Source organism: Lutjanus erythropterus, chromosome 10, assembly GCF_056507025.1.
Source record: "Lutjanus erythropterus isolate fLutEry1 chromosome 10, fLutEry1.hap2, whole genome shotgun sequence".
Classification (NCBI taxonomy): domain Eukaryota; kingdom Metazoa; phylum Chordata; class Actinopteri; order Lutjaniformes; family Lutjanidae; genus Lutjanus; species Lutjanus erythropterus.
In genome coordinates, this window is record NC_139326.1 from 17822932 (window position 1) to 17842466 (window position 19535).

At 40.5% G+C, this 19535-nt stretch overlaps 1 protein-coding gene across 2 annotated transcripts; it reads right to left on the reverse strand.

The window, feature by feature from the left end:
• Positions 1–982: 982 nt before the first annotated feature.
• LOC146320256 (uncharacterized) lies at positions 983–14002 on the reverse strand. Of its 2 annotated transcripts, XM_084728453.1 has the most exons (11): positions 13843–13997; positions 10936–11385; positions 6172–6219; positions 4985–5029; positions 4458–4769; positions 3967–3999; positions 3727–3792; positions 3376–3483; positions 2342–2488; positions 1998–2200; positions 983–1866 (listed from the first exon to the last, which is right to left on the reverse strand). In XM_084728453.1, the coding sequence occupies exons 1-10, from the start codon at positions 13885–13887 to the stop codon at positions 2036–2038; spliced, it is 1419 nt and encodes a 472-aa protein (XP_084584579.1). In that variant the 5' UTR covers positions 13888–13997; the 3' UTR covers positions 983–1866; positions 1998–2035. The 2 variants fall into 2 exon arrangements, with proteins under 2 accessions (XP_084584579.1, XP_084584578.1); XM_084728452.1 differs by lacking the exon at positions 4458–4769 and having other exon boundaries at positions 13843–14002.
• Positions 14003–19535: the final 5533 nt, after the last annotated feature.

The following is a 19535-nucleotide window of genomic DNA, read 5'->3' on the forward strand; positions in this document are numbered from 1 at the left end:
AAACACTTAGAAACGACCCAGAAGGCATTAAGCAACACTCCCAAATGAACCTCTTTGCTTGGGGAACAAACCTAAGTTTCAAGTTTAAGGTAGTTTATGCAACTGTGGTCTAAAAAGTGTGAGTTATGAAAGTTTACTCTAAGGCAATGGTTTGTGAGTAATTTACTTATATACCCATGTCCCTTTAATGATCAAATTTCAAAATAAAAGTATACTGACTTGACATACAATCCTCTGGGGTAACAAAAGACTTGGTACGTTAAGTGAAATGTCATAGTCAAAGCCTATATGTCAGGCTTATTCAATGTGCGGCCTGTGGACCAAAGCTGGTCATTTAATGACTCAGTCAGGCTCATTGATGTACAACTATGAAAAAAAGAGGCTAATTACCCCCCCTAAAATGTTAAATGCAACGTGTTTATTAAACACAACAAGCTACTTCTAATCTAAGATTACAATGGTGCTCTGTTTCTTCCTGTACTTTAGGACATAATGTTTCCTACAATTGTGAAAACTAATGAAGTGGAGAAAAAATAGAAAGGTGCATTGTTATACACGTTTAAATTCCTAACTTTACACGTCAGTCATAGGAAATGTAAATGTCGAGGCACTTGGCACTTCACTTTTTTCAAAACCGACCCTTTTTAAAAAAAAATTATTGAATAGGCTTGCTGTGTGTTATGTATTGTTGTGGCTTTTTTCCCCCTCTTACTCTTTGTCTTCTTCAGCTACAGTTTTTAGTGATCAAAAATGCATTTTACCAATCATTTGCTATGGACCAGAAAACAATGTTGTTGTTGTAGTAACATTAACCTCACACTTAAGCCTTTTACATAGGTTGCATTTAAGAAAACTATGAAAAGATTTTGTTATTGCCAGTACAGAACTGACCTAGAAAATGAAGCCTAAATATAGTCTCCCCTCCTGTCTGTGTGCTGTATGAGTGAAATAGTGCATAAAAAGTAAAACCCAGTACTCGTGCTTCACGATGAGTTACAGCTTTATTTCAAAGGTGGATCAAGTCAACAATCCACATAACTAGATCACATTACATTTCCCCTCCAGAGCACAGACTTTGAACACAAAACTGTAGCACATCATACGGTCTATACAAAATTAAAAAAGGAGAAAGTGAGAAAAACAGAAACGGAAAATGACCTCACAGCTCATCCCCTTGAACTCTGTTTTAGCATCACGCTAACCTTAGCGTTGGCACTTAATGAGGCAGAGATGAGAACTGGAAGACAGAGAAAGGGGCAGAAATGAAAGCCAAAGGAGAAGTTTGTACTGTAGACGTGTCTCTTTGAGAGTAAAAAGGGCCTGGCACACAACAAAAAAACAACAGAACAAGTTGTCCCTCCCACCCTTATGAACACAGACTCAAGTGCAAAGTGAAGCAACATTCACTGATGCCACAGTATTCACATGCATTGAGTGTATGCAGCGTTGAAGCAGATGATCTGGAGAGATGGGAACATGCCAAGAAATATCAGGCACTGCCATTTATCTCATTTTAGGAAATCTCCATCTCTCAAGCACTTCTGCTTCCACTGCCGATGATAATTCACTGTACGTGCGCACATTCTTTCGGGGAGAAATACAGAAAAAAGGAGTCACAAAATGTTTGTTTCCGTTTCTGCACACTTATGACAACAGTCTGTTGTGCTGCCGTGAACGCAGCCGTTTTAGCGTGTTGACATCTGGTTTGGAGTTTTGACAGGAACAGGGGCAGGAAAGGCACTTCAAAGTGTGGATGTCCCTTCGATTTCCTGGCGGTTCTGTCGGAAAGCCCTAAAAAAATATTAAAAAAGTCAGCTGGTTGACTCCCTGTAAAGCTTTGAGTCCTCCAAGTGACCAAAGGGGAATCTGAAAGAGACAGCGAAGAGGACGGGGACGTGGTTAGTGGCTGCAGGATGTTGTGGTCATTTAAAGGTTGAAAACAGGGTCAGAAAGTTAAAAAAAAACATCTATGTAATAAAAGACTGTGAGAAACTTACAAAGACAAAAAAGGTCTTCCAAGCTGTGGGATGTGTATCTAGCCCTCAATGGAGACCTCTGGAACAATGTGTCCATTCATGGTTGCCTCCACTGACATCTCAACAGACTCAACAGCAAGCTGCATCTGACAGGTCATGTCACAGATTTCTGACTTAGGTTGTTCTGACAGCACATCCAGACATGTCTGCTCAGCAGGGGCATCCTGGGAAGGTAACGAGGGAGAGAGGAGGTTAGGTGCTGTAACACTAAATATGTGTTTTTAATTACATGTACCATACATCAAGCTATAATTTAATGTTTTCACAACACAATGAACCAGATAGTTAGTGTGACAGTAACTCACAATGATCATTTCCTCTGCAGGGGCAACAACAGGCTCAGGCTCAGGCTCAGACTGAGGCTCAGGCTGAGGCTCAGGCTCAGGCTCAGGCTCGGCGGGCATCACATCCAGAGATTCTGTGTTGAGGGTCTTGCTCATTTCCACACTTTCCTAAATACAGCAAGTAGAGAAAGATGCCGGTTAGAAAAACTGAGGGTAAATATTTAACAAATGGATTATCAGGATGTCTACATGTATCAGCTAGTTAAATGTAAGACTTTTTTATGCCACCGTTTAATTAAATTTAAGGCCAATTTTGCAATAAATTTTAACATCAAAGGTGAAAATATAGCTGTACTTTTCTGACTTGACCAGTTATGTTTATTCGCAAAAACTAAAGACTGGATAACAGGATAACAGAGGCACTGAATTCAACTCTTGGGCAATGAGTATATTTTAAACTATTTCAGACCACTACTATAACATTCAAAAAATATTTAACTCAGAATTTAAGGCTAATTAATACTTTTTAAGGCCTTTTATTAGTAAATGTGAATTTAAGGCATTGTAAGATGTTTTAAAGACCTGCAGCCACCCTGATTAGGTGCAGTATGGCATTGTTACAAGAACAGAAAAAGATTCTCCTGGTCTTTAATGGCTGAAGATTTATGTTGTTTAACTGTATTTTTATGAATCAAACTGTAAACTGTTAAATGGTCCCTCATCACACTGTGCTCTACCAGAATATCCATTAGGAATGTGAAATATTATTTAATGTCATGGGGTTTACACATTAGCTTTTTAAAATTTGCACTCATGTAGAACTACAATAAATAAGGACAACTACTAAAAAAAATCACTGGATTAAATGATAGTCTTTTGTAGCCCCCTGGTGGCCACGGGCCCCTAAAGCAATTGCTCACGATAGCATTGCTGTTGTAACTGCAACTATTCTGAGTACAGAGGCAGGATGCAAATTTTCTAAAAGATGTTGCCTGTTAATTGAAGAGACAAGAAATGGTTGTGTATAATGATGAATTCCTCTTGTGTAGTCTCACCGGCTGTAAAGCAGCAGACTCAGCAATGGCGACCTCCACTGCTGAGGCAGATTCTGTGACGACAAAGTCATCAACCAGGTTGTCAGTGATTTCCTCAGCAGCAGGAGCCTGGAGAGAGACGGAGAGAACAAGGTGAGAAAGATTTTCCACATAGCAGCATACATGAGACAGACTAGGTGAATGGGGGGATTAATTAGAAAGCATCCCAGGTAATAAGAAATACGATGGGGATGCTGGGATATAGCTGGCTACTAAATAATGAAGTAAACCCTACACTTCTGATTTCAGGGTGATCTAGAATTCAGTTTATCATCATATATTGTGTAGATTAAAATTAAATGTAGGTTTTACCTCTTCGACTTCAGGTACAGGGGTTTCAGCCTCTTCTACCGGAGCCTCAGGAAGGGTGACTGGCACCTGGTGAGACAACAGATACCAACAAGCCAATGTTTAGCACAACACATGCAGATCTCCACATCACAAGTTTTACTATTTCTATTAAAGAAAACCTGTTAAAATTAATAGGTATAATATGTTCAATGACTCATATAATGTTGTATAATGTCTTGATGGTAAGAAAAGAAACAATACCTCTGGGATTTCCACAGACTGCACAGGAGCATCCTGGACCAGACAGAACAGAGAGCAGGACACAGTAAGTTATTAGTCTTCATTGTTAAGTTACATCAGAAGAAGAAGTTATGTAAAAGGACGTTCTGTAAATGAGGAAGCATGCCAAAAACCATTAAGCCATTGAGGAAGTTCTACTTTTGACCATCTGCTTGCTAAACCCCCCAAAATACAAAATATATCTAACTAGTGACTGTTTTAAGCTGTCAGCTCTTAAAGAGAGGAAAAATCTCTCTCAGCAATAATACTGAATGATAAACAAATAATGGAGAACTTCCACAATAACAATAGTTGCACGCCACATGCTTCACACAACAAGCACCAGATGATCACAAAAAAATTAAAAGTCACATAAAAATCAGAAGATGCATTTCTCCATCACTTTGCGGTCTCTGAATAAGCTAAAGAGTGCTCAAGAGAGAAGAGGGGAGTGTTTTTAATCAGTGTTGCACCTCTGTCATTGTAACAGGCTCAGCAGGGACTTCAGGTGCCACTTCTTCGGCCAACACTTCGACTTCATCCTCCTCTTCTGCGGCTGTGACATCTTCAGTCACCTGTTCTGGCTCAGGCGCCTCTGTGACAGCCTCCGCCACCGACTCCACCACTGTTTCTGTGACCACCACCTCGTCCACAACGGGCTCTGCTTCAGTCTGTGCTTCTACCACTGGTTCTTCTGTGACAGCCACCTCCACCTCAACGGCTGGAGCGTCTTCCTCTGGCAAGGCCTCAGCCACTTCAGTCTCTGGCTCGCAGACATTTTGCGTCTGCACATGCAAAATCAACACGGCACACAGTAAGAAACCCATGCAACATGCAAACAAATAGAACACAACTCGTCTATCTCAATCACTGATCATAATAAAGACAAATGGCAAAGGTAAACAAAACTACACTGCTCTATCATGCATGGTCAAGGCTACAATGTTTATGATGATACAACTATAATTTCAAACCATGCTGTCATTAAGAAGAGCTTTACCTGTTCAGTCTCTGTAGTTATGATTGTTGTTTCCTCTGTGTGAATCTGGAAAATGAGAAATAAAAGCACACTTAAGCATTTGCATCATGCAGCTTTTTATCAAGTTGGTTTAAGTGCCTCGAATAAGCTTGAAAAGTGCCCGAATTTTACCCTTAAAAAAGTAAAGGATCAACAGAGAACTTATCCAGCTATGAATAACAATTATGATGATGGGATCGTTTCAAATATTAGAAGATTTTTGGTTTTAAACGTGTAGGTAAAACATCAGATTAGGCTGCAAAATGATACATCACACGGATACTAAAAGTAAAGCATATTCACAACTTTAAACAGAGAACAGTTAAAATTAAGCCTTTTCTAAAATTTCAAGACTTTACACTGACATTAAAACTGCAATTTTAGTCTATTTTGACTCTTCTTTTGGTCAGTTATGAACATCAAGAAGATTATTTATGTGATTAACTGTTTGCAGATCAAAAAACGACAAAATTGCAATTGAACATGAGCCCTTTGTTATTTGTTTCTCTGAAACATCGGTGAGCCGGGCTGTGATCCGAGTTCTGTGTTATAAAATCGAAAGAGACCTGAGGCGAAGTGTGGCAGTTTTTGTAAGGTGTGAGGCTTACGTCACAGAAACTTTTCCACTGAATAGGTTGTCTCTTGTCTCGTTTGTGCTGCTATAAACTTATAAAACGTGAACGGAAACTGTGAGTTATTCTGGCTTCATGTATGTTGTCTTTTTATAGCTTTTCAGGTGTGAAATATCACCACAGCCAAATCACCACAAACACTAAAATGTGTTACCTTAAAGGCAGCTAAATGAATGAACTGTATTATGCTTTATACAAAGTCTGCGTGGTGAGCTTGAACGGCCACTAATCAACATTACCAGTGATTTTTGTAAACGTAATTGAGAGATTCGTGTTTTTAACTCCCTTTGCCAGCTATGAAATTAAACCACGTAATTTCTAAGACACAACAACGCTCTCCTAATTTGTAATAAGCAAAATCAAAGCAGGTTTCTCTTCAAACGTGTCATGTTGAGTTATGCTCCAGTTGGACTCATTCACACCTGTGTAATCTGCCTCTGGCAAACACCACAAAGATCTACTGCCTGAGCAAGTTGAGGTTAGGAGGCCAGGAGTGGGGTTCAGAGTGTGTGAAAATGAAATGCAGCTTTGTGTTACCTCAGTCTCAGCAGGGGCCTCCACTGGAGCCTCAGCTGGGGGTATGACCTATGGAGGAAAAGAACGAGTTTATTCATTAGTCCAACTAAACAATGATCAAGATATACGTTTATATTAAATCTAATAAAAGCAAATATTTGCCAGAACATACATCTCTTTAAAAAAAACAAACAGGCACCCGGGAATACATTAACAAGCATTTACAGGCAATTAAAATTCTTTGCCTCAGGTCCTTCAAATGTGCATAGAGCAAACTCAATGTCTCCTTATGGTTTGTCAGCCAAACTGTAGCTGTGCAGAGGCTCTGGGGCATTTTACAGTAAGAGTCTTAGCAGGTTTGCTTCCTCCAGGACACACACACACACACACACACACACACACTCACACACACACACACACACACTCTTTTTAGATTGTTTTGTGTGAGTGTAGCTGTAGCCCAGGAGGAGGGGAGGAACGCTATACATCCCATAGGAATTTAACAACCAATTGCAAAATGGGAGGCTGGTACACCCCCTTTTATACAATCCAGCTAAGATCTAGCAAACGTAATTATTTGTCTTATTAAACAGCCTCCGTCATCAGGTCTTCACTCCGAAAACCCACACAAACTCAAACATCTTTTATTGTTGCTTTTTGGATTTTTTTGACCTGAAATATTATTGATATTACTCATAAAGAATACTTGCCTTATTTTTCTATAAGCTTTTTTGTAGCCTTGCCACTGATTTATTGGAACAGTTGGTTGTGGCCTAAATGGTCACAAACTGTGCATCCAAGTGCGGTGAGCCATCATGGCAATCACATGGAGCAACACATTAATATTGTAAATCTTCATAGTCTGACAGTAAATTATTTAGACCGTCTTATAGCAGCCTGTCTTCACTGTAAGACAAGCCTGGTGCACGCGAGCTGCTACTGTAGTGAGGAGCGAGACAAAATCACTTTAGTCCATCTATCTAAAGTAGTTAAAGCGAAACAAAAAAGTAGAAACTCAATGAAGACGGTTCAAATGCTCGCGATTATACTCGAGTGACTTAACTTTTCTCCGCACTGTGTTACTGGGATGTGAGGAATCCTGTACAGCTGGATTTTAACAAGTTCTGAACAAAAGCCTGGTGGGTTGAAATACACGTATAGCTGAGAAGGGTAAATATATACCCTGGTTATATAGCCTTGGGGGGATAGTATAGGAGAGAGAAAGGAGGAGGGAAGGAAAGAGGGAGGGAGGTGGACTATAGGCCTTCCTTTGCTTGACAGGAAAACACACACACACACACATACATGAACACATGTACATAAAGTATACACACCCCCTCCAGCCTGTCCCAGCACCAGAACACTGTGTACCAAACCGATCTGCACACAGATCCTTCCTCACCAGTCTTACTTAGAAACTAATTCAGCACAAATCGAAGCTGGTCTAGAAACCGACACCTTTTACGCAGACAATTTCACCCACAATGGAGGACATAATGTACCTGCCACGCAGTGATCACCATGTTCCAACCAAAGTTACATTCACACACACTCTCATTTAGGCTTTTTCATTATCCCTGACTAGATCTGTCACAATACCCTAATTTTAAACTACAACACTAATACACAAAAGGTGATACAGGATACCTTTTTTAATACAGTGGCAAAGAAAAAAACTCCTTGGCGCACAGAATAGTTTTCTTTTTTTTATCAACAAATCACGCACAGTGCTGGTAGAGAAAAATATACTATACTTTTAACATCCCTGATAACTAATTAGAAACAATTTTGTGCTCATATGCCAAGAAAACAACTTGTACTTGTACAACTGGCTTTGTAAAATCATTCGTAGTGTAAAAGGAGAGTTGTCAAATAGATGCAAAGCAAAAATTTCAAACTGAAAAGGGAGCGTTTTCTGTACAAAAGTGTATAGTTTAGCTAACAAAGTACTACTGTCCCGAGAAAACAAACCTATAAAAGCTGTCAGTAAAATGGATGAGGGGGAGGGGGCTACATGTGCATGTGTACATGTGGATGTAGGAAGGTTGGGTTCCCTCACGTGCCTTGCCACAAGGTGATAATTTCTCCAACCACGTCATTTCGCACATCTTTGTTTCTCTCTCTGGCTATCATGCCAAATGTGATAAAAAGAAAAAATGTTTACTAATCATTTATAAGCATGCTGTAATTAGCATTTTCATTGTGAGCAAAGCACATGTCCCCCAACTCATCCTGTCACTACTGGTCTGTCACATACTTTAAAAAGGCTGTGACAGCTGTCTGTAAGCTCCTCTTCAACACACCAAATACCAAAGGCTAGACTACACAACTACACACAGACACACACGTCAGCAGGCAGAGGCACCCCCCAACAACCCAACACCCCACTTTCCCCCCGTCCCATCTCCTCCCAGTGATAAAATGGTGACATATGGATGAACGAGTGCACATGCTGAGGAGCTAATGAGGGGCCATAGGTTGCCATAGGACAGGAGGAGAAAAGAGGAGGAGGAGGATGGGAGAAGAGAAAGGAGGGAGAAGTGAAAGAGGAGGCGGAGGATGGAGAGAAACAAGCGGTGGGAGGGGAGGAAGAGTGGTGAGGGAGAGTGGATTTACAAGGGAAAAGGGGGTGAGGGACTGAAAGGGGGGAGGAGTGGAGGGCTGAAGGAGCACAGAGGGAGCAAGCTGGTACAAAATGTTCAGCCTCGGCAGGAGCCACACCCACAGAAAAATTAAACACGGTCAGCAGGTTGGGTGGATTGGGTGGTGGGTTTACACTCACCTGAGTCTCCGTGGTGACACTCAGAAGCGGAGGGGCCTCCACTCTTTGGTCCCAAAACCAGCTGAATACGAGCCCCATTTCTGCCTGCCCTGATCCTAATTCCTACTGACCAACTGACCAAGTGATGTCCAACTCTAGCCTGACACGAGGCGCCACAGAGCGAACACTTAATTGCAGTGACCGCAAGTGTTGAAGTGTTTCATGAAGTCAAAAGTGAGAAAAGGTCATAAAATAAAGCAAGTAAAACATTACTTGCACAGTTTATTTAAGCCACTACTGTTTGTGTGTGACTAATTATCAGTTTTGCAAAAGTGCACGAGTGTCTGTGCGCGTTTGTGAGCGTCTGAGCTGAATCTGGCACATCTGCAGGCAGTGCCGAGGAGAGGGATGTGTGGTGTGGTGGGAGAGGGAGAGAGGGAGGGAAAGGAGTACAGAGGTAGGGGCAGGGTGGAGGGGAGTGGGTGGGGGCGGGGTGGTGGGGGGATTTTCTCCTCTTACACTCGTCCTCAGGGAAGCTGCATGCACTCACATGCACGCTGACACACATGTGAGCACATACATGTGCACCATATGTGGTCATAGCTCAGTTACTGGGAGCACAGACCATAAATTTAATGTGCGTGTGCGCGTGCGTGTGAATTTCCAGTTGTGTGTGCGCACTGAGTTCAGGCACACAGACGTACATGTACGTAGTGTGTAGCTCGTGTGTGCATCTGCACATAGCCTGCAGTCCACTGGCTGACACAGAACATTCTGTTCCCAAATGTATGCATGATGGCGACACGACAAAACAAAGACTATTTGTCATTCTTCAACTTGTAAATGAAAATGCATAGATTTTAAAGGTAAAAACTATTATTTAGTGATACAGCTGTTTGATACGCACAGTCAAAAGGAAGTGTAAGCTACCTAACTGCAAAATAAATAGCCAAAAACCATGTGTTTCTTTAAATACAACACATGACAAACAGCATGCTTTCCCATTGATTTAAAACTAAAAAACAACTTCACGGACAGTATATATTACAAAAAATATATTATCCAACATATCATATTAAATCTGCAGCACAATAATAAAACTTTTAAAATACTTCCATCCAACACCACTGTGATAATCAGCCTATTCAGAAAGTACAATTTCGATGACATAAATATGCTCCATGACACACACATTAGGTAATAATGTATAATGACTGCTGAAGAGGCTCTGCCCAGTCTCCCACTGATGGAGCCTACAAACTCACTTCCACTTTCCACCTCTTTGCTAAATGGAACACGCTGTTCCCTCTGCCTCCCACCCCCCACCAATTCCACCTCCCTTCTCCCATAAGGCCCCAGCCACAGCACATAGCCTACCATTTAACCAAACAGCATCTAAACTGGTCTTCCACAAAAACCAAAACTTGATTTGACATACTATATACAGAAACATCCTGTGAAAAGTGTCTCTTTACAGAAAACCATAATGTAAAATGAAACCTGCTAAAGATCAGTTCTCAAGCAAGCATTTCCACATAAAAGGCAACTAACCTGACAAAAACACCCTTCCTTTCGCAATGGCATGCACTTTTAATGAAGGTACAAGCTGAACCCTAAACCCCTTGAGAAGGACCAAATTTGGTGCGATGTCTTGGTAAAGCCACAAAAAATCTAACACAAATTTTCAAGGCCTTCAAGGAGCCATTTCACCAGACCTACAGAGGAACCTGAAAAGATTCCTTGAAGAATCATTCCTGAACATAAACAAGTCTGATGTGTTGATCTTCTAGAGGAAACCCACTGGGGATAAGCCGCCAGGAGCTGTCTTTGGTAACTGGACTTTGCTTGACGTTCCTGAAGACCTTCCACCTCTTATCTGAGAGGCTTCTTCAGTTTTTAGATGAGAGGTGAAACGTCTTCAAGAACCTCAAGCAAAGTCCAGTTGCCTATGACAGTTCCTAGCAAATACCATGACCTGGGTGAGAATCGTCATAGATATTAGCAATGTTTTTAACAATCCTTACCTCAGTTTCTGGTTCTGTTTCAGGAATGATATTCTCAGCCTCCTCCTCTTCTTCGCTCTCAGATTCAGCGACAGCAGGCTCCTCCGGCGGAGTCTCAACAACTGGTTCTTCTTCAGTGACCGGCGCTGGGACTTCAACCTCAACCTCGACTTCTGCTGGAGTCTGTTCCAACACCACAGCCTCGGGCTCTGGTGCCGCTACCTCGACTGGGACGGGCTCTGCAACAGGGACAGGTTCTTCCACAACAGGTTTGAGTTCTACTGGGGGGGTCTCCACAATGGGGACAGCAACAGGAACAGCCTCTGGGATCTTTTCTGGAACTGCTGCTGGAGTTATTTTAGCGGCTTTCTTTGGGCCTGCTGCAGGGGGCGCACACACTGCAATGCCGGGGCTGGCTTTGACCGGTGGGTTGGCTGCATGCTGCTCTTCGAGGGCTCTCCTCTGGGCCTGCTGCAAGGGGGAAAATACACAAAACATCTGGGTTAATAATTGTTGTCATTAGAAAACATCTGGGTCAATGATTTGTTATCTTGTCATTACAGTGGGAGCCACTATTTAACTTTTCATGCATTCATCCTATAGCTAGGACTCATTCTGCTGCCAAAAATTTTAGTAGCTCACTTAAATTTGTTTATCCTCAGTGTAGCATGAATAAGGGACAGTTAATTTACAGTGGCTTTAATCTAAAGTGCTAAATGATAAGGGAGGACAAAGCTGGGAGGTTTAGGGGTGTGAATGCTCCTGACACCCACAAATACTGATGTTGTTGTCAGACTGGGGTTTGCTCTGGCACATTTCTGTGTGCAGGAATACCGGGCATGCCATCCCCGCCAGATCCAACATGTTTTTCAACTCAGGACAAAAACCCCTCAGGCTTTAATGGAGGTTTTAGGAGTGCAGACCATTGGACAGAGGGAGGGGCTGGGTAACTGCGAGTGGGCCCAGCAAAGCTAGTTAGATAATGGGAGCTAATTAGTTGAATCAGAGCGGTCCTGACAGGTCTGGTGAAGCGGGAATGGAAACCGTGCGAGTCAGCAGCACTGCTGGGTGCCCTGCGGGCCAGACAGTGGGCCTAATCACATCATAATCAGGTTATAATCAGGTTACAATCACTCGCCGAAAATGCTTTTGTTAGGCTGACAGCCAGTTAGGCATTCACAGTGCTGGCCAAGCCAGCGGGGCATGTGTGTGTGTGTAGGTTTATATGTCTATGCCACCGTCAAAACAACCCCCCCTCACCTTTGCCCACAAATACTTTGCTGTCTAGCAATCTGCACTTCACTACCAGAGTTATAAATACATTAGAATCAGTTTAAATTGTTAATTGGTTTTCTTGAGCTACATTTAAGATGTCCAGCTACCTTTGGAGAACTAAGAGAGAAAACTTAATCTTTACCTAAGTGGGGGTGTTTACATACATTAGACATGTGTGGCCAAATGGGGAGCACTCTTCCTCAAGTGTCCAGCAGCTCCCTATGCTGGGAACTGGTGATAACACAAAGCTGCAAGTGACTTCAGGGGCCATTTTTATCTGAGTCAGAGAGAGACTGTGCAGACTTCATCTGGCAAAAGTAAGGCAAGACATTCCTCCGGTCAACACACTACCAAATACAGTTGTGTGGTGTTGAGGAGTCATGCACTGGTGAGCCAGAGAGAGGCTTAAGGAGGAGGAGGAAGAGGAGGGGGGTGAGGAAGGATGCCGCAATCTCTATTCTGAGAAGTCTTCCCAGATTTGGAGCTTCAAGTGAGCCTGAAACAAGTGATATTTTTTAAATTGAAATTAGATAACAGGGCTTATTATTGTGATTAGAAAAGAGCTGATGGAGAACAGAGCTCAGGGGTGGAGTGACCTCTGCCCTCTGAGAAATTTGAGCTTCTGTGTTAGTTTGTCACTCATCATAGACTCCTCCCACCTATCTGCCCCACCCACTTCTCCTCTTTGGGCACTCAATGTTCAGAAGTAAAATTTCTCCCTGTTACCTAAGAGGAGAGGGGAGGGGGAGTCAAATATGGCAATTATGTCATTGCTGCTTCAGTGTATTAATTATTATTATTGTTGTATAATATTATTGTAATTATAATACGCATAGAAGGTTATCATCATAAGGGAACGTGGCACCTTCACCCTTAATGAGAGTAGACTACAGAAATATGAAGTCTCCATCCAGGCACTTAACCATTTCATGCAGAGCGCACGTGGAGTGCAGGACTTAAGCCAAGAAGTTTCTTTGTCTGTTGCACCTAATAGCAAAGCCACATGCATCTTAACGTGTCACGTTACTGAAATTTATTGCATAATTTCGATTTAAATCTGTTTTGCACCCAAAATATTATAATTTTAATTTTGGCACAGTTTTCCATTTTTTGAGGTTTTACGCACAGAGGTTGGAGCGCACCTCAGAGTTGAGTGCGTAAAAAGAACAGACACACCAAAAATGTAAATGTGTGCAGTCAAATAAAGGAATTATTAACTTGAGTAGAACTAACACAAACCGACGTGCCAATACTAAGAGAACATATTGTCCGTTTTCGTCTTCTTGTTTATATTTGGATTAAAGTGCTCATGTAGAAGCTTAATTTACTTAATTTTTACGGAATACTTCCAAAGCACGGCTTTTGCATCAATATAATGGCATATTAAAAGCAGTATTTGTACTTTTACGCATCAACAAACACGGTGCGTTAGGGTAAACGTATGGTTTTGTGTTTTGGAAAAAATGGAAGAGACGCACTTAACCTCTACCATCACAAACTGACAAAAAAAAAGTCATTTTTATCAACATTTTTCGAAGAAAATTTCCACTGACCAACTTAAGCTCATATTCTGATAACATTTAATAGATTTTGGACACCATCATGATAAGAACAAAAACCTAGCGGATAAAAAGTGCGTCTGCCACCACTTACCACCCTCCTCATGCGACGCTTGTTCTTCTTCCTCTTGCTGGGCATTTTGGTGTGTGTGCTGGTTGGAACGACAGACCGAAGAGATGAAACAAGCAGAGAAGTAGGGTGAACTAACTCGTTCTTTATAGAGCCCCCGGTCTCCCTGTTACCTTTGAACCGGACCTATGGGAGCACTGGGATGAAGGATGGGGGGCGTGGACAGTCAGACACACATGCACGTGCACCGCAGCTCAGTGAGACGATTCTATCAGAGAGCAGCTACCTATTGGCTGGACGGAGGCAGAGATTATGCAACTACTCCATCAAAGTGGAGACAGAAGGGGAGGCAGAGAGAGAGAGGGGCCCGTGGGCCCTCAGAGTGCCACACCCCCTCTCCAGGATCACTCAGAAATACTTTTTGACTGGAGCACATGGCAACAACGCTGCACGTGCTCCCAAATATCTTCTATGTCTGCCCTGGTATATATTTATATATTGAAAAAAGCAACTTTTAAGTATATTACATCTAATCGGAGAGCGTACTTGCTGTAAGATTGCTAATTAGGAATTTTGTAAGTATATTTTAACAGAGGAGCACAATTTTAAGAGTATTTAGTGCACTCTTGTGTGCTGAAGTTGAACAACCTCAAGTATGTGTAATATTAGGGGTAAGGGATAAAACTGATTCTTAGATGAATCACAATCCCCTCTTTGAAGACTGTGAAACAATGCAGAAAAATCAATAATCAGAAATTTAATTAACTCAATTCTTGACATTATGATTGGCTGTAACAATTTTGCAAATAGATAAGAATAGATAGGTTGAGTTTGTCAAAGGTGCAAGTAGTTTAATAAAGGGATGCAGGTGATAGAGTTTGAGAATCAGTGGTGTGGTCTTGTTCCTGAATCTAGTTATAAAGAAATTCTTGTAAATACACTGTAATACCACTTCAGGTATTGCAAGTACTTGTAATAGCGTTTGTATTGTTAAATTATACTTCTAATACATTAAAGTATTCTACTTTGTACCTTGGTTCAACATAAAGAACATAAAGCTACCATAAATGCTACTATTCTTCAGAGAAAACCAACAAGGGCAGAAAGAGCCACAGTGTTTGCTTCAGTCAACTTTTCTGAATTCATTAAAAATCATTAAGCCAGAGAATAGTTTTCATTGTGTTTGTCTCAATGAAGAGAAAGAAAACATGCATACATGCATTCACGCCCACCGCCCCCCTGCACTGCATCTGCTGTGAGCACCCATTGTCTCCAGCAGCTCGGGTACTGCTGTACTCTTGCATAATTCCAGAGGAGCTGTATTGCATCACGTATTGTCCCGCTCATGTAAAAGAAACATTGAAATAACTGTGTTTCTATACTTCACATAGGTTGTGCAGTGAAGGGGAGATGTGAGTTTCCATTTTGCGGAGAGGTTTTAACTGTTATATGTAAAACTGAGTCGACACCACACAACATGGCAGTCTTGCCCAACGGCTTGTAACTTGATTTACTTCTCAGCAGTGTGTGAGTGCAGATGGATTACACACAGTGCTTTCACCAGCACGTCCATGAACTGGTGATCTTTCCACTCTTGTCACTGTAACTCAAGAAAACTTCAGCAGGACATACAGCTGCACAACTGAACCACTGATGTTTGTGTCGCTGTGACCTTTCACTTACTGTGGTTAAACACTAAGTCACTAAGTCACCAGACAGCAAACCTCTACATAATGTGAAATTATTAAGTGTAATTCTGGGTGAATTACAGTCAGCCCCACAGAAAGAGTTCAAGAAGAAGGGATATACTTAAAAGTGATTGTTTGAGTCAGTATCTCTAAGGTTAATACTAATAACATTTTCATATGCTGTTAAATTAAAGTGTAGAACAAGTGAGTGTGACCTGTTCTTGACTGGAGTATGGCAATGCAGTATGCACAGTTTTTATTCCCTGTTTTTCTCTTTATAAACATTTTTGTAACATATAGAACATACCGTAAAAGCTGCCATGCTACCATTATTATTTTTTTTATGTTATATGTGCTCTATGTCTGTTTTGACTGTTTGTTGTGTTTTTCTGTTTGTGGAAAGTGTCATGTGTGTACTGTATGTTTAATCTGCGTGTATCGTATCGTATCATATCGTATCGTTATTCCAAAGAGAACATCAACTAGAAAGACTACACTTAGGTGTCTGTTGGTGTCACTTGTCTGTTTGGTTTTGTATCTGTTTAAATTTACTTGTTTTTATTTTGCAATGAGGACTACCTTGAAAAAAAAAAATATTAATCCCTGGGACCCTTCCTGGTTAAATAGAGGTTAAATAAAGAATAAGTAAAATAAATTAAAAACAAACATGAACTAATTTAAGTTTCTACCTAATTTCACGTAATTGTACCTAATCTTGCCCAGACGTCACTCTAGAATCATTGTATATATATGATATAAACACACACTTACATTTCTGTCTGTAAGCGAAACCAAGGAAACAAGTTAATTATGAGTCTGCTTCAGTTACAGAATACCAGACAGATTGTATTACTCTCACACAGAGTCAGATGCCACAAATTCTAAATGTTCCTGTGCATTTGATTTACATGTATGAAGTTTTGCAGTATGCAGACAACAAATGTGACCACATACTGGATCAACCCCCGCTGAGACGTGATTCCCTCCTAATTACCAAAAACCTGTGAACAGCTGGTATTGTGTGAGGAGGATCACCCCTCTTGTTAACTTCTTCTTTTATTCAAATGGAGTGAACTGTGAAGCCTGTGAGGTTTTAACAAGAGTGTTTGTCTCACTATCTGTCTGATATGATTTGCTTTGCGTAGCTTCCTCTTTCCAAATCTTGATCAAATGTTTAGCAATCAATAATTAATCACACATTGTGTCGGTGGGATTCTACTCACTGAGTAGATCAACTTACAGCAGAACAATGACAAACTCAATCAGACAGGAGAATTAGTTTCTGAGAGACTGAGGTTTTACTATTTGTGGACTCTAACTATTAGGTTATTTAGAAATAAAATGAGAATTAAGAAGGAATTCTAACATCCAGTCCAATCCAATACAAATAATAATAATACAAATAATAATTGAAAATATTTTAAGTGTACTTCAAAACAGATATCATTAAATTCTGCTTAAATATACTAATTCTGCAATACTTAAACAGGTATTTCAGTATATTTACAAGAAGTGTGCTTTATTGTAAGTGTATTGTAAATATACATTGTACATTAGTTTACTTTTTTAAAAAAGTATGCTAAATTGCAAACCCTTAAATTAGTTGTAACTATTTTCAGTTCCTTCTTAATACACTATTCGTATATTTTATCAGTGTATTTTAACTTGGAATTGTACTTGGAAGTATGCTTACAAAAAGTGCACTTTAACAAGAGTTTGTTTTAGGCTTTACTTTAGTATACTTCAAAAAAGTAGCACAAATAAGGCAAACTTCACTGATCAAGCATACACAAACACAGTCATGTACATTAAGTGCACTAAGTATAATTGAAGCTGTTCCAGTTTAGCATACACATATATGCTATATACTTAGCATGTACCCTAATACACTTAAAAAATACACTTAAAATTGTGCTTTTCTACAATTTAATTACAACTAAAATATACTTAGTACCAGATTATTTGTTCCAAAATAGCAAAATTCCCAACACATGATTACTGTAACTGTTCTGTTAAGAAAGTTCTTATTTTTAGTTTGACCACAAGAGTTTATCTGTAAAACGTTTTAAAAAGGTTTCATCAAATAATGCGCTTGAATATTTAGAGTTAAAATATGACTAGTACAGGTGTTTTATGTTTTCAGAGCTACATTCGGTTCCGTCCTCAAGGCTTAGTTTATGTATTCATCTTTCTTTACCTTGAGCACTTTTAAACGTGTTGCTGCTGCCGAGCAGGGTCGGTTAAGCAGGTTTGTCAAGTCACAAAGCTGAAGGCTTGAATAGTGCTGGTCATTCACACAAATGTATAGCTGAAGAAATGGTTCACTGATCTTTGGGGCAACAGGAGGGAGGTTTTTGTGTTTTAGCGCTCAAGAAAGGGATAATCACGTCACATTCAACCAGAATACAAGGTGTTGTCACTGTAGAGACTTTCTGCAGGTTTAAACAAGTTAAAGTTAAGACTGTTACACAACTTTTTAAGACATTTATGAGGACAGTGTGTGGATGTCTCTTTTTCTTTATTACAACAAGTACCCACTCCACCTATGCACCTCTCCAAACTTTTCAGGTGTGCAAGACACTTTTTTGAATAACAGAATAACAATATTCAACTGAACATGACTATACAGAGCTGTGTGTACACAAGAGAGAGTGATTAATACAAAATTTTCCCAAAACACATTTGAAAGTGAGACTTAAAAGCATAATATGTAACATTTTTCTTTAAAAAAAACTTTAAAGACTCACATAAACAATTCATTGAATCATCACTTATGAAACCCTAAAAGTGTGTGGTTGTTGCTGTATCTGCTGAGACTCTGCCCCCTTCTTGTATGTCTTTCTTTTCCTTTATTTTTAAGCCCTATCAAACCATATTTAAGATATTTTAAGGCCTTCCCACAGAAACCCTGCTGTAGAATTAAGTGAAACTGAGCTAATTGTGTTTAGAAACATGTTCTTCTGGTGCCAGAATTAGAGGCAATGATACAATCTTATCTTCAGGGTGGTGATGGAGACATGGCAGTGGACAATCCTCCCTTCTCTTTCTAGCCTGCAGCTCACTATTTTGTTTTCACTTGTAAAAAAAAAAAAGATGAGGCACACCCAGCCTCCAATGATAAGCATGCATACATTGTTTACAATACTAATATTCTGATGTTGAGTGATACAAGTCTGATCCCTTGTCTTGCAAACAGCGTCGGTGTGGACAGTCACGTCCTGGAGAATGGATCTGGAATTTGCCTGCAGCCCATCAGATGTTAAAGAGGTAGCTGGCTAGTGTGAACTGTCCCTCAACGTGGCCTGTTCACTTGTGAGTGTGAAAAATGCACTCAGACATCAGTCATTAAAATAATAAAACAATAGCTGATGGACTTGAAAAAAACACTTGCAAGTGTGTTTCATGGACATGAACAGGAAATCTTAACTGTTCTTTTAAATACTTTTCATACAGTTTTTCTGAAGTGTGTGTGTTCACTGGGAGTTTCTGTGTAGGATCCTGGCAGAATAACTCTGAGCGTTTCTCCTGTAGACTGCTGAAACACACCTCAGCTGGTCAGAGGAGAACCACCATCTTTAAATAGAGGCATGATGTTTACCTGCGCTGAACTGGGTTATCGCACGCTCACACACACACACACACACACACACACACACACACAGAGCCAAACACAGGGCACACACTGGAATGCGGTTCATCAACAAACACCCCTCCCCAGGTCAGCTCCATAGTTACCACCCCCACCCCGGCAATGCAAACACACACAAAGACAAACACTGCAGAAATACCTTGTTTTAGATTTGGGGTTGGCAGACTTGCATCCTGAGATATTCTGGCCACTAAAGTGTAATAGATATTTTAAGATCTTTTACATAAACACCCAGATTGAAATAAATTATGTATTTAAGTAGATACTTTGAAAACAGCACAGTTTGTATTTAATGCACACTGGAGAAAACAGGGTCCTCACTCAGCAGTGATGCTGATGGTCCCTTTTATTTGTCTTTCTTGGTAATACTTTGCTAATTT